The sequence below is a fragment of the Myotis daubentonii genome, chromosome 17 (genome assembly GCF_963259705.1).
Source record: "Myotis daubentonii chromosome 17, mMyoDau2.1, whole genome shotgun sequence".
NCBI lineage: Eukaryota > Metazoa > Chordata > Mammalia > Chiroptera > Vespertilionidae > Myotis > Myotis daubentonii.
Genome location: NC_081856.1, coordinates 2832470 through 2847322, shown reverse-complemented (window position 1 = coordinate 2847322; position 14853 = coordinate 2832470). Strand labels below are relative to the sequence as shown.

At 55.7% G+C, this 14853-nt stretch overlaps 1 protein-coding gene across 15 annotated transcripts in view; it reads left to right on the top strand.

Annotated features, from left to right (window-relative positions):
• Nucleotides 1–12263, top strand: part of WWP1 (WW domain containing E3 ubiquitin protein ligase 1) — an 82187-nt gene extending 69924 nt beyond the window's left edge. For all 15 annotated transcript variants that reach the window (XM_059672063.1, XM_059672067.1, XM_059672072.1 and 12 more), the window contains 8 exons: nt 1965–2124; nt 3682–3815; nt 3901–4041; nt 6212–6332; nt 8003–8107; nt 9879–9975; nt 10169–10241; nt 10906–12263. In XM_059672063.1, coding sequence (XP_059528046.1) covers nt 1965–2124; nt 3682–3815; nt 3901–4041; nt 6212–6332; nt 8003–8107; nt 9879–9975; nt 10169–10241; nt 10906–11005 — 931 coding nt within the window. In that variant the 3' untranslated portion in view covers nt 11006–12263. The remainder of the gene's footprint in view (nt 1–1964; nt 2125–3681; nt 3816–3900; nt 4042–6211; nt 6333–8002; nt 8108–9878; nt 9976–10168; nt 10242–10905) is intronic.
• The last annotated feature ends 2590 nt before the right edge of the window (nt 12264–14853 follow it).

Below are 14853 nucleotides of genomic sequence, written 5' to 3'. Positions count from 1 at the left end.
TCACAATAAGTGTCTGTGTTACGTCTATTGTGTTTCCCAAGGTCAGAAACGCTCAGACGCGGAAAAGGAAGGCGCGGCTCAGAAATGAAATGGGGGTGGTTTTTACCAGGCCCGACTGCATGGCAGTGTCTGAGCCTCCTTTACCGCAACTCGGTTGGTTTAGTTTTACATTTGGACAGCGTTACTGCGTGTAGTCCGTCCCTCTGTACATACTTTTCTTACTCCCTGATTCCTTGTTTTGACTGGTGTGCTGCTTTGGCTTATTCAGCATTCACAGGGTGGTTGATTCCTGCAGTTTTCAGAATGTGTCTTCTGTTGCTCTGGTACACAAATGGCAGCCTGGCCAGAGGTGGCTTTCTTGCATGAAGGTCGTGTGCACGTGCCTCCTGTCCTCTGGCATGGAGGTGAGGGCTGCCAGCGCGGGCCCTCCGCGGAAACCTCAGTCCTTGTCCTTGGGGTTCAGTGATGTCACTGGCTCGGTTTTATAGAGAAAGATGGCTCAGGAGCACGGGCAGGTCTTCCTTCCTGTCAGGGACGTTTTCTCCATTACGCGTTTGAACCTTCTTTCTGTCCCTGTGCCCTGGGCGTGTGGCGTCTCCTCTGGTCTCGGGCGCTTTCTCTTGTCCTTTTCCATGTCCTTGGTGTTCCCACCTGTCCCCGCGCCGTTCGCAGTGCTGCCTGCTGCTGCCTCTGCTGTGATCTCCTTCTCCGGGCTCCGCTGGCTGGTCTGCTGCTCCTGGTTTTCAGCCTCTGTCCTCAGTTGTTGGGGGGGGGGGGGGGGGTGCTGTATGCCCGCTCTCGCTCGTCTCCCTCTTCCCTGCTGTCCAGCCAGCCCGCTGCCAGGGGCCAGCCCTCCTGGTGGAGGCCCTGTTCTCTGAGCTGTGTTTGCTGACAGTGACGCACAGCAGCCAGGACCTGGCTGCTCGGTTCTGGGGCCGAGCCCTTCTCAGCTTGGCCCCTCCTGGTGCAGCAGGAAGTCGCTGGGCGCAGTTGGTGAGGGACTGGATTTAGCTTCAGGAATGGGCTCCTATCACTTCTGAGCTGATTTCGTCTGGGGCTCCTTCTCTGTCCTAAAAACATTTGTAAACGGGCTGCCAGGCTGGGTCTAGCCTGCATCGGGGTAGCCCCATTTTTATTTTAAATTTTTAAAATTACTTGACAGCATTAAAGAAAATTACTAGATTATGCTTAAGAATCAAGATTTCTGGCTTCTTTTTAAAAAGCACTAGACTCACGATTTGACGTCATCACGTATCGATTGGCTGAATCAGAGGTGCTGCGGGAATTATAGCGGGCACTCACTCCCGTGCCCACTCTGCCTGTCATAGGACTGATTATATGCCCAGCAATCATTGTTCTTTAAACTGATAAAACTTCGATGAGGGATACAGTGGGGGGGGGGGGGGTTGTGGCCCCCTGTGCCCACTCACCAGCCACTGCGGTTGGAGCTGCTTTAGAAGAAATTGAGCTTGCTTTGTCATATAAGTTATTAATCTTTTATGTAGCTGCATTTCACCTATTAGACTTTTATAAATGAGGCAAAACAGAAGGTAATAAGTTAGAGAATGTTTATCACATTTAAAGATTTTGCCTTTTAATTTTAGTTCCATTTTTAACGCATTGGCAGTAAACTAAGTGTCCCACGGCAGCCAGGCTGTCTCAGTGTCACAGCAGTATGTCCCGCCCTCCGCCATCTGTGAGTGAGGGTCACGGAGGCGGCCTTCCTGGCGAGGAGCTTACAGTCTGGTAGGGGCAGGTCACCTGCTGAAAAGAGCTGCAGGCTGCTGAGCGGGACCAAGGGAACGCGGGCTCTGCCGAGGCGGAGCTGGACGGCCTGCAGACAGGGAGCGTGCAGGTGGCGCACGGCCCTGTGCTCGCAGCGGCTGGCAGCGCTGTGCAAGTGTGGTGTGTTTCGAGCCCCCGTGCGTGTGGACGCTGGCAGGGACTCACCTTGTCTCCCCTAGGGAATGGTTTTTCTTGCTCTCCCACGAAGTCCTGAACCCCATGTACTGCTTGTTCGAGTACGCGGGCAAGAACAACTACTGCCTGCAGATCAACCCCGCGTCCACCATCAACCCGGACCACCTGTCCTACTTCTGCTTCATCGGCCGCTTCATCGCCATGGTGAGCCTGCGCCGACCCCGTCGCTGAAACGCTGCTGCAGAGGTGGCAAATGGCATGTGCTGTCCTTGGTGTGTCTGCTCATCCGAGCACAGCTCGTAGCAGGAACTTCGGGGCAGAGGGAGCCACAGGGCAGGCCTGCGGAGTGCAGTTCTGACCCCCGTGGCCTGGCTGGTGGCCTGGCTGGCACCCAGCGGTATGGGTGTGGTGGGAGCCTATGGTTGGGGGGGCGGGGCACCAGGCGAAGTGGGCAGTGCGGGGCAGGAAGGCCAAGTGGCCTATGGGTGGGAGGGAGGGCGTTGAGTGAGGCCCATGTGTCCCCTTGCAGTCGGCTTCCTCAGGGGACTGGGTCCTGGCAAGAGCAAGCCTGGGAGCTGGGGCATCAGATGCGGGTTGGTTTGCTGGGTGTCAGACACCGGTGGACCTCCAGGGGTGGACGGGTAGCGGCAGGCCGATGGCAGGGAGGGGCAGGAGGGGAGGCTGCGTGCACATCCAGGGAGCGGGTGTGGCCAATGGGAAGCCCGAGGACCTGTGTCAGGGAGACAAGCTGAGAAGGAGCCAGGAAAGCGCCAAGGAGGAGGGGCCAAGTCCAGTAGGACTGGTGCCCAGGGAACAGGGAGCGGGGAACTGTCCCCCGGCTGCGCGGCAGGTCTGAGCAGGGCCGTGAGAGCAGACAGGGGCGAGGAAGTTTGCTGCGAGGGTCAGAGAGGCGGGCAGTGACAGAGCTGATGGGTCGAGAATGAGGGTGCCAGCATCCCTCTGCTGCTGCTGATGGTGCAGAGAGCGTGGAGAGACCTAGGGGGCTCGTGGGCGCAGAGGAGCCTTGCGGAGCTGGGCGTGAGCTGTGGGGACCCTGGCACCCTCTGAGGCTGATCCCGGGCAGCAGAGCCACCGCTGGCCCCGTGCGAGGCAGCTCCAGGCAGGCGCTCTGCGTGGCCCACAGGGTGTGGGCAGGAGCCAGGTGCGTGGCCCGGCACCACTCTGGCCTGTTCCTCGCCGGCCACAGGCTGGAGGCTGAGAGCTGGGTTTCCCAGGCGTGGGGTTTGAAGGTGTGGTGTCTAACTACGGTGAGAGAAGGCTGCAGTTCTGGGGCTTACGGCTCCGGGCAGAGGTCCTGCTGTGACTGCCGTAGATTCTGAGCCCTGTGCAGGCAGGGTGCACCAAGATGGCTCAGGAACCACGGGAGCCACGACCACAGCAGCCCTGGCAGGTGCTGATCGCTTCACTGAGTTCAAGTCCCTGGAAGGGCCGAGAGCCAGGCTGGGGAAGCTCCCCGCGTGGTGCTGGGACCCGCAGGGCCTGGGTCGGGTACAGACGCAGCTCTGGGCCCAGACAGCTGAGCCACAGCCAGGTGCAGGGGCGCCGAGCAGGGAAGGCAGGATGTGCGGGCGCCCCGGCTTAGAAAGTGCGTTAGTGGGGGTGGGCGCCCTGGTCCCCCTCTGACTCTCGCAGGACGGGAGGCAGCTGAGCAGGTGCAGCCTCGGGATCCCAGTTCCTGGGTGCTTCTCAGTGAGAAAGCCGTTTGTCAGCCTTCAAATCAATGCTTTGTTTTCTCTGCAGGCGCTTTTCCACGGAAAGTTTATCGACACTGGCTTCTCCTTGCCCTTCTACAAGCGCATGCTCAGTAAAAAGCTGACGATCAAGGATTTGGAGTCCATTGACCCTGAGTTCTACAACTCCCTCATCTGGATAAGGTTGGAAGGGTTATCTTCTCAAGGCCTTTTCTGGAAACCAGTTTGTCTGTCTTGTTAGTCAGAGTGTATGTGTTTTTACCACCAGAGACAACAACATTGAAGAATGTGGCTTGGAAATGTACTTTTCCGTGGACATGGAGATCTTGGGAAAAGTGACCTCGCACGACCTGAAGCTGGGAGGGGCCAGCATCCTGGTGACCGAGGACAACAAGGACGAGTACATTGGGTGAGGCTCCCACAGCACCCGACCGCACTGGCACTAACCTGTCTGCGCCGCTCCCCCCGGCTCCTCAGGGAGCACCCGATCACCCCGCGTTTTCCTTCCCTTCCCTCTCTCCGTGGCACCGGTAGGCGCCCAGCAGCACTCAAGTTCCCGCCCTGCAATCACTCCCGCCTCCTGTGTCCCTCCCCATGGCCCCTGGCTGTGCCCCTGCCACAGCTTCTGTCCCAGCATCTGTCTTCCAGCTGCTCTCAAGGCGTCACCTCCCGCCCCCCTTGTTCTGTGCGAGTCCTCGCTGAGCCCCAGAAACGGTTCCGTTTGCAGCCAGGTGAACGCAGACTCTTGCAGGGAACAACTGGCCCCGACTCTTCAGGCTCAGCCCACACAGCCCGCCCGCCACAGGGCCCCGCGGGAGCCCAAGCAGCCGGACAGGAGGCAGGAGGTGCCAAGTGCGCTCAGCAGCTGGCTTTTGTCGGGTTTCAGATCATGGACTATTATTCTTTTCAAATTTTCACCATTTTTTAAATTAAAAACGTAAAGACTGTTGAGCTCACACACTGTACAAAAGCAGCGCACAGGCCGTTGGCCCGGCCCCTGCACCGCTCCTGGCCCACGACCAGCGCTTTTCTCACTTGCCCTCCCACCGCCTCCTGTGCCGTTTCTAGTCCTGGCCGGGCCCTCCTCCAGACTTGGGTTCTCGGTGTCCTCCTTGCTCCTCCTTTGAGATCTTGTGTTTGCTTTTTCTTCTTATATATTATTATTTGTATTGATTTCAAAGAGAAAGGGAGAGATAGACACTTCAGTGATGAGAGAGAATCATGGATCAGCTGCCTTCTGCACACCCCCCACTGGGGATGGAGTCCACAACCCAGGCATGTGCCCTGACCGGGAATCAAACCCTGACCTCCTGGTTCATAGGTTGACCACTGAGCCACGCCTGCCAGGCCATTTTTGCTTTTTATAATTGTTTCCAAAATGGGATCCTAGAGTATACATTATTCTGTAGCTTGCTTTTTCCACCTCAGGAGAGCTGGATTCACGCACTTTTTTTTTTTAATCCTCACCCGAGGAATGTTTTTATTAATTTGAGAGAGAAAGGGGGAGGGAGAGAGAAACATTGACTGACTGCCTCCTGTATGTGCCCCGATGGGATCAAAACCACGACCTGCACATGTGCCCGGACCAGGATCGAACCCGCAGCCTTGTGGTGCATGGGACGATGCTCAACTAACTGAGCCCCTGGCCAGGCTGCGTCGCTTTCTGACCGCGAGGGAAATCACAGTTGTCCACGCTGCATTCCTCGGTGTCACTCCAATCAGGTCTAGCTCGGGCCCCTGCAGGCCAGCGCATAGGCGCAAGCCCAGTCCTGCCGCTCTGTCCCCCAGGGGAGCGTTCCCCAGGGAGTTCCTGGTCCAGGACTGGAACAGACATGCCGTGGGCTCTCTTCTCACCCTGCGGTCATTAAGGTCCTGTGCCCCCTCCTCCTATCCCAGTGCCTGTCCCAGGTCACTCACAGCCTCACTTCCTCTGAGCGGGTGTCCCCTGAGGCGACTGCTGTCCCTGTGCTGGGCCTGGGAGCATCGTCACTCCGAGAAGAGCAGTCGGAGCCCGTGGGTGCAGCTGGGCAGAGTTGAGGGCCTGGTCACAGAGGAAGGGAAGTTTGGAGGCAGCTGAATGGTTGCCTTGGAAACGAGTCAGCCCTCCTCCAGCAGCAGGGGAGGTGAGAAGCCGGCCCGGTGCTGCTTCCCGCCCTGGCCAGTGTGCCTCCTCTTGCCACCATTCACAGCTGCCTGTCTCCTCCGGCGCTCTGTTCCTCCTCCATCTTTCTCCTCTGGATGTTAGGAAACCTCCAGGCTCTCCAGGAAATCAGCGTGGGGCTCTAACAGGGACACACGGTCTGTCCCAGCCCGTGCCCTGCTGTCTCCGTGGAGAGCTGAGTCAGGAGGAGTGCCCTCTGGTGGCCACACCTTGTATTCCCCCCATCCCACCCCCCACCCTCCATGCTCATGCCTCCTGAAAAGCACCCTTTACAGCTGCACATGTGCTGGTCCTGATGTCCTCAAGGAGTGGACGTGTTAACTCAAAAACTGCACACGTACATGTGTGTGGAGGCTGTAGAAGTGCTGGTGTTCTAAGCCGCTCCCCACACTGCGGCCCGTCTGACCCGTCTCTCCAGGCTGATGACCGAGTGGCGCTTCTCGCGTGGCGTGCAGGAGCAGACGCAGGCCTTCCTGGACGGCTTCAACGAGGTGGTGCCCCTGCAGTGGCTGCAGTACTTCGACGAGAAGGAGCTGGAGGTGGGCTCCGGGATCGTGTCCTGGGAGCGGGAGCGGGAAGGGGCTTGGCTTCCACGGAAGCACGTCCCCAGGTCTAGATGCTGCGGCACGGCCGGACCCGTCTCCCCCGAGCGGAGACGGCTGGGCAGTCAGCGGCCAGGCGCAAGGGGCCTCCCCGGTGCAGCCGCGTGCCTGGGGGGGGCCTCCTGAAGGCCTGGTGCAGCAGCGAGTGATCAGATTTTATTTTATTTTTATTGGTTTCAGAGAGGGAGAGGGAGAGGGATACCTAGAAACATCAGTGATGAGAGAGAATCATTAATTGGCTGCCTGGAGCCTGCATCCCAGGCCTGTGCCCTTGACTGGAATCGAACCCGAGACCCTTCAGTGCGCAGACCCACGCTCTCTCCACTGAGCCAAAGTGGCGAGGGCTGTGGGCATTCTCCGATCAGCTGCGTGCCAGCCTTCTGTCAGAGGAACTTTCCAGTGACGTACGTTCCCACGGTTCTTTGCTCTTCCTTAAGGAGGCGGAGGCCGTGTGTATTCTCTGTGTTGCTGGACTGCTGCCCTCAGACACGGGCCTCCTTCAGTCACTGTCCCAAAGGCCCTTTTTGTGAGCTGGTCCTGGCACATCGTTTGAAAGAGGCGCCCCTTCTGCTTTCTCTGCACGGCACACCCCAGAGGCCAGCTGTTTGTTTACCGTCTCCCTGTGTAAAGAGTAGTTCTGAGCAAGATGAGCCCAGCCGTAAAGAACAAGCAGCACAGCCTGCTGGGACTGCCGCCTACATTCGGGGACGACACCGCATTGCGGAGCCTGGTACCTGAAGAGGGTGATTTCATTCCTGTAGTCACGGGTCTCCTACCCAAAGCCAATCTCCGAGCGTGGTCCCCTCTAGATCCTCCCTAAATGGCCGCACCGAGAGCAAGGAGGAAACAGTCCCGCTTGCCCCAAAAAAGAACTATTGAATCTCAACCAGCGGAGACGTGTCGAGTTCATCTCGGCCAGTGCTTGGCACAGGAGCGAAGTGGTGATGTCTCATCCAAGACCCAGCAGGGGTTAGGGACACAGCTGAGACTCACACCCAGCCCTCACCTTCCGACCCGCGGACCCTTTCAGCCGCCCTCGCCAGAAGTGACTGACAGACGGAGCCTCGGCTCTCCTTCCCGTCCGCTGACGGGCCTCGGGCTGGGGAAGAAAGGTCTGCGGGAGGGCCCAAGGGTCCGATTTTAAAGTCATGAGTTCCTAGCGGCCTCAGCTGCACTTAGACTTGTTAGAAGCCTGCCAGCACATAACTCAAACTTGCCATCTCAGCCACTGGTCAGTGTTCACATGCTCACAGTATGACACAGCAGATGGCCAGAACTTCCATCCTGAAAAACCGACGCCCATTAAACACCTCCATACTCACGCTCCCCAGCCCTGGCACCCTCTGCTTCCTGTCTGCCGGCTCTTGCCTGCATAAATGAATAACAGTGTGTTTTTAAGGAAAAAAGAGCATAAATTTTAAGAAAGCAGAAATTTGTTTGAAACTCATCAATAACTTGGGCCCCTCATTTAGGGTGTTTACAGTAGTGGAGGTGCCCTTGCAGCATAGCTGACTGTTTTCTTGAAGTTACTCTGGTTCAGTAAGCATGGCTAAGCTAGTGCAGACCTGCGGGCGTGTCCCTGTGGCCTGACGGAGCCTCGCCCCCAGGTGATGCTGTGCGGCATGCAGGAGGTGGACCTGTCCGACTGGCAGAGGAACACCGTGTACCGGCACTACACCCGCAACAGCAAGCAGATCGTCTGGTTTTGGCAGGTGACCGCTTATTTTTCTAAAACGGTACTCGGGGTGCTAGTTTAACTGCAGCTGGCTTCAGACGTGACCAGTGCGACCATGCGGTCCAGCTGGCTGGCTGTGTCCTGGGTGAGAATGAGTGAGTCACAGGCCCAAAGTCTCTGTGACGGTGCTGGAGCCCGTCAGACTTCAAAGTCTCCTGCAGGTTCTGTGAGTGCAGGAGGTGGTTATGAGACAGTCTGGGGACACTGAGGCTCGGAGTTAGAGCGCCCACAGGGCAGGGGGCTCTCCCCTCTGCCCTCGGCTCTGGGCATCCACGTCCCATGTCCTGATCTTGAATAGACTTTTGTTTTGTGTGTATTTCAAAATATACAGCGTCTGCACCGGGACAGACTTCACGGAGCCCCAGACTGGGCTGGTGTCCTGCTCCGTCCCCGTGCTTGTGTTACTAGAGAAAGACTGTCCTAAGGACTTGGGTCACGTGTTTACTGCTTAATACTTTGCAGACGTGGACACTTGTAGAAATTGATCTTAAAGATACATTCTGACGTGCACAATGGCACCTCCCAGAGCATTTGTTGCAGCGTGATTGGCACACTCCGCAGAGGTGACCCTGAGGGTGTGGGGAGGGGGCTGAGCAAATTAACTTGCCCGTTCTCAGCGCTCTGCCCTGGAGAGGGTGGTAGTGTTTGACTCAAAGGACCCTCCTGCAGAGGAGCCTGGGGGATGGGAGCAGGCAGCTGAGGCTGAGGGGGGACTGCCCTTGCCCCGTGACCTTTGCCCTGAGCCTCTGTCATCCCTCAGGCTCATTCCAGCGGTTGGTTTGCGCCTGTCGTGTCTAGGCCTGAGGAGCTGAGCCCAGGCTTCCTAAGGCCCCGTGACTGCTTCCTGGATGGGGCTGGTGTTGGGGACAGTGCGAGGTTTACGCCAGAGCTGCTCACAGCGGTTCCTTGTCTGATGAGCATGTCAGCCACACAGCTGTGCACGGCCACACAGTGGCTGGATTGACACCTGTCTGCTCCCACCTCTGGTGAGACCAGCTCAGAGGGGTGGCCGTACCTTGCTGCTCTGTGGTTGGTGAACTAGATCACTCTGGGTTTCCAAGTCTGAAGGACAAAGGGGATCGGTGTTGGGAGGAAGTGGTTCCGAACCGGCAGGGCCGTGTTACTCCTGGCCCTTCCTGGTGTTGGAGGAGGACACATCATTTTGCCTCTGGGCCTTGTCTGGCGAGTGCAGTGGAGATGCTAATGGGAGGACCCGCCTCCCAGTATTGAGGGCTGCACTCCCCAGAAGCACATGGCGCTGTGCGGCAGGTCCCCTCCGGAGGGGAAACCTGGGTCCCATGACGGCGTTTCTAACCTTCCACGTCTCTAGTGTTGCTAGCACAGCGCCAGCCCTAATAAGCGGTAAATGCTGCAACCACTTTTATCACTTACCTTTTGAACCAACTTGAGTTAAATTTTCTTATTCTTGGAGTTCATTTTTTAAAAATACTTTGAAATATATTTTTATTGATTTCAGAGAGGGAGAGGGAGAGAGAGAACATCCATGAGAGAATCACTGATCGGCTGCCTCCTGCACACCCCACACTGGGCCTGCAATCAGGGATGTGCCCTGACCAGGAACCAAACCATGACCTCCTAGTTATAGGTCCACACTCAGCCACTGAGTGCCGGGCTGGGCTTGAAGTTCACTCTTAATTTTCTGGAAGGAATTCGGGAATAATTTTTAAGGATCTACTACGTTCATTACTGAAGGTAATGTGGAATTAACATTAACTTTGACCTGTTAGTTTGTGAAGGAGACGGACAATGAGGTGAGGATGCGTCTGCTGCAGTTCGTCACGGGGACCTGCCGCCTGCCCCTGGGAGGCTTCGCCGAGCTCATGGGTGAGTGCCGCCTGCGGGCTGTCACAGGGCGTGCGCGGGCGGGGAGGGAGCAGGCCTAGATCCTGGTCTTTGTGCAGATGTGACGCTTGCTCCATCACCCGCGTGACCACGTGACGTGTTCTGTTAGGTAACTAGTTGCAACACCGAAAGGTTTGAAGGACCAGATAAATTTTGTCTTATTTTTCTGGTTTAGGAAGTAACGGGCCTCAAAAGTTTTGCATTGAAAAAGTTGGGAAAGACACCTGGTTACCAAGAAGCCATACGTGGTAAGTTGAATCCTAAATGGAAGGTGGAAGCCAGTGTTTTGCTTTTTTACATGTAAGACCCATTAGCATTGCTGACTCATTAGCGTAGGCGGAGTTCAGTTTTGAGAACAGACCAGGACGCAGCGCCCTGCAGAGAGCACAGCGCGGCCTCTGGCTGAGCGCCTGGGAAGCATGGCCCTGCCTGAGCCCGCGGGCGCGCAGCCACTGCGCACACACAGGCCGAGGGGCTCCTCCCGCTCCTGTCCGCTCCCGGGAAAGGCGCACAGACAACAGCCAGGCAGCAGTGCTAGGGAGGCGGTGACAGTGGCCGGGCAGGACCCTCGCGGGGCCTTGCCAGAGTTTAATGGACAGTGGGCTGTGGAGACGCAGGAAGCACATGTTTTGTACAGGGCTGTTTGCAAACCCTGACGTAAGCAACTGCAAACATGAGGTGACTTGGGAGCGGAGCAGGGCAGAGGGGGAAGGGGGCGGAAACGCAGGCAGGGCCACTGCAGGGCCAGCCTGTGTGGACTGGAAGGGAACAGACCGCTGTCAGAACGGTGTCTGTGTTAATGCATGAGGTCCGTGTCGGACACTTGGCCACCCTGTCCTTTTCTAATGTGCTTCAAGGACACTGCTAGACTCTCAGCTCACTTGACTGAATAATCTGATTCTCTCTGTCCAGTTTCAATCGCTTGGACCTGCCACCGTATAAGAGTTATGAGCAACTGAAGGAAAAGCTGCTTTTTGCCATAGAAGAGACCGAGGGGTTTGGACAAGAATAGAGGAGCTGTGGCCGGAGGCTCTGCGTCCGCACCTCCGCAAATATAATGGTTCCGTTCTCACACAGAATATGCAAAAGAACTCTTCCTTTTCTACTTTATTTATTGTTCCCTTGAACTGACAGACCAGGAAAACGATCTCCCTTAAATTTGGAAGTGAGAGACTTTACTAGAAATGATAGAAATGAGTATCTACGTCAGCGGGCTGCAGCGGCTCTAGTTTTATAGAGCTGCTCGGCGACACGCCAGCTCCTGCCCATGTCTGGACGCTCCTCCTCAGCTCTGCCCCCCCGTGACATCTCCGCATGGTGTGGGGTTCAGGAAGGTGCCAAGGCCGAGGCCAGATCTGAGGATGTGAACTGCGCTGCTGGCTGTTCTGAAGACGGTGCTGGAGCCCGTCCGTCCGTTCCAATTAAACGCGAGTGGAGAGTGCTCACCGCGCCACAACGCAGTGTGAGTGACACCACACTTACCCGAGTCCCCTGACCAGACCCAGCGACGGCCTGGAGGTGTGTGCGTACTCCTCCAGGTGCTAGGATCTGTGGGACTAAAGGAGCCGCACGCCTGCACTATTTTTAAAAATGATGGGCTTTAAGTTTAATTCATAATAAATGGATGCAATTTGATCCTGAGGGACATGTGAAAGGTAATGTGAACTTTCCCACTTTTATTTGTGCTCATAGTTTTGGTTCCTAAAACCATACGGATGGAAGAGTTTGTGAGCATCTGACTTCAAACTAATGAGTCTAATGATTTCCTATTAGTGTCTTAATATCTCCATTCCTTGAAAATTGATGAAAATTCTATGTATCTGAATTACATAAGCAGATAAAAAAGTCTTTTGTCCTTCCCCCCTTTCTATATAGATCATTATTTTTGTCCTAAGTAAATACTTTTTAATTATTTTTCATTATCAAGGGCATTTGCTGAACTACAAACAAGTATAACAAATTAAAATCTGATGTGAATGACATTAATGCTACTTTAGCAAACGGGGGCTTCCTTATTAATACAAAAATTTAAATTTGTATTATTTCAATATGCACTGTAAATTAACTTAAAATTTTTTATAACCACGGAAGTGACACCTTAGAATGTTAATATATTTCACTGCTGAGTACATATGAAAAATATTAGTATACAATTTAATTTCCCTAAACAGTTTGTGTTGCCAAAATTTTATTTTTCTATATATTAGATTGTGTTCTGCATTTTTTCAAAACTCACAGTAAAGATGCAATAAAGGCAGTGATCCACGTGACTGCTTAGACTCCTTTCCCCGCCCTCACCATGACCGTGCACACGACAGAGGGCGCCCCCCCCCCAAGCGCTGCTCCTTACGCCGCCCACTGTGCCCACTGCTCTCACTGCACCCAACTCACAGCCAACCCTGAGGCCCCTGGGGAGGTGGCCCGTCCAGACCCCGCAGAGCCCCCGCCCCAGGCTCCTCTGGACACGCTGCCCCCTCTTGTCAGACAGCCCTGCCGAGCGAAGGACATTTGTCACGTGAACCCATGGCCCTCGCCAAAGGCCAGTGAGGCCCAGGCACACAGCCAACACGGGGCTAACGTGAGCACCACACAAAAGCAAAAACCGCCACTGAAAAACCGTCCAAACGGGCGTCTCCTCCATGGCTACGCTCCTCGCCCGATGTTAGCCAGGGGCACAGGCCGACAGGCGACACTGGCGCTGCAGTGCCCACCGGGCCCAGCGCCCTCCTCGGCTCCACGGTGGCTTTCCTGTTTCCCTTGCTGTGATGACGCACTTGCTTTCGAGAGAGGAGAGGGAGTCGGACAGATTCCCACAGAATTCCACCCACATCAACGGGAGGGAAACTGCCAACAAGAAGTTGAGACGTTCAGGTTCTCACACAACAGCAGGCCCTTTGCAAGTTCAGATTCTTGTCAGCCTCAAAAGAAGGGAATGTGCCTGCAGGGAGGTCGCTAACCACCCGACCGACAGAACGCGCACTCTGCGCCCAGAGGGGAGGAAGGAGCCCGAGGCAGGGCCGCCAGGGAGGACATCTGGGTCCGGGAGCAGGTAGAGGTCTGGCCTGAGGGAAGGGTGGGCATCAGTCTCCTCAGAGTCAAAAGGAAGAGACAGAAGGTGTACAGGACCCAGCCGGGAAGGGCCTTGTCCTGGGGGAGGGCGCCCCCTTAGTCCCGAGGGAGAAGACAGCTCTGGCTCCCGCTTGGCTGGGCCCAGCAACCGCACAGCTGAGCTCTACCCCAGAGCCATGTGGGTCCCTAAGGTTACAGCACCAAAGACCCCCATGGCCTGATGCCTTCAAGGGATTAGGTTACATGAACGGGAACAACCAGACAATGAAATAGTCAATGAAAGGAAAGGAAGCACTGACTGGATTTAGACGGATCTCAAAGAAATTCTGTGAATGAACAAAGCCAATCTCCTGAAATGACAAAACTAGAGGCACAAGTCGGGGAGGGGGCGCGGAGTGGGACTCGGACACACCAGGGAGCAGGGAGCTCTGGGAGTGCGGGCAGGCGGTCTCCCTCAGTGCCCAGCTGGCGGGCAGACGCGCCGTTACACTGGGCACGCGAGGCAGACGCACGGCCTCTGCACTAGTTTGCACAAAGAAAACCATAGTTGAAAGCTCTCCAGAACATCAGCAGACAGACGTCTCCGCAGCAAAAGGCTTTATTACTGAGCAGTACCTCACTTCCCAGAGACCACTCGGCAGAGGGCAGTCTGCCCAGGCCTCTCCTCCCACGGCTCACCTGCTCACCTCACACAAGGGCTCGTCTTCAGAAAGCACCTCAGAGCCACTGCAACAAAAGTGTAAATAACGGACGGAGAAGATCCAACATACACAACCAACCAGGCGTGAAGGGCACGGGACCACTGGTTCTCAAAGTAGGTTCCGTAAGGTCCATTGAACAGGGACAATCTAAGACTGCTGGCCTGGCCACTTGACACAGTCACTGCTAAGAAAAAAGATGGGAGTGTTTCCGATTTCACAAAATGTAGGTGGGAAATCAAATGCAAGGTGTGACATTTGCATCCTGGCTTTAAAAAGTATAAGACATTGTGACATTTGAGGAAACTTAAAGGTCTGGGTATCAGATGAGGGGGATGGGGTTAAGGTTCTAGCTGTGGTAATGGACTGTGAAGGGGTCTGTATGATGAAGTGTTCAGGATGAACTACCTCGTGTGCACTTAATTCAAGGTTGAGGAATATATGTGACCACACACACACACACACACACACACACACACACGGAGGCAGAATCTATGTGTGACCACACACACACAGGCAGAATCTACATGTGATCACATAGACACACACAGAGGCAGAATCTACATGTGACCGCACACGGAGAGACACAGTCCACTGTTTCCCTTCGTGTTTGAAAGCACACATGAGCACCGCGTGCCCCAGTCACAGGGGCACCACCCCTAACCCTCGGGGAGTCGCCCATGGACCCTCATTCAAGATGCTGCTCCTCACAAACAGCGACAGTGCCGGGCACCAGCCCGAGGGCACAGCATCGTCTGCCTCTGGTTAAACATGTCCCATTCCTCCCTTGAGTTGTGTTCTTTTTACCCCATCAGGGAACAGGCCTGGGCTCTGCCTGTCACAGACCACCCCTGTGAGACCAAGTCCCAGCATGCACAGAGACTGATGCCCAGCACCCCACTCCCAACCTCCTCACCCCACTGCCCCTTCTCTGCAGGGTCTCAGCTGGAGCCACCAACTGGAAACGTGCCCCTCCATCCCATGTGATTGGTTCTCAAATGCCATGCCTGGAACGCTGGTACCCCAGACGCACAGTCACCGGCCCCCCACCACGGGACACCGCCACCACCTCACAGCAGTTACTGCTTCTGCC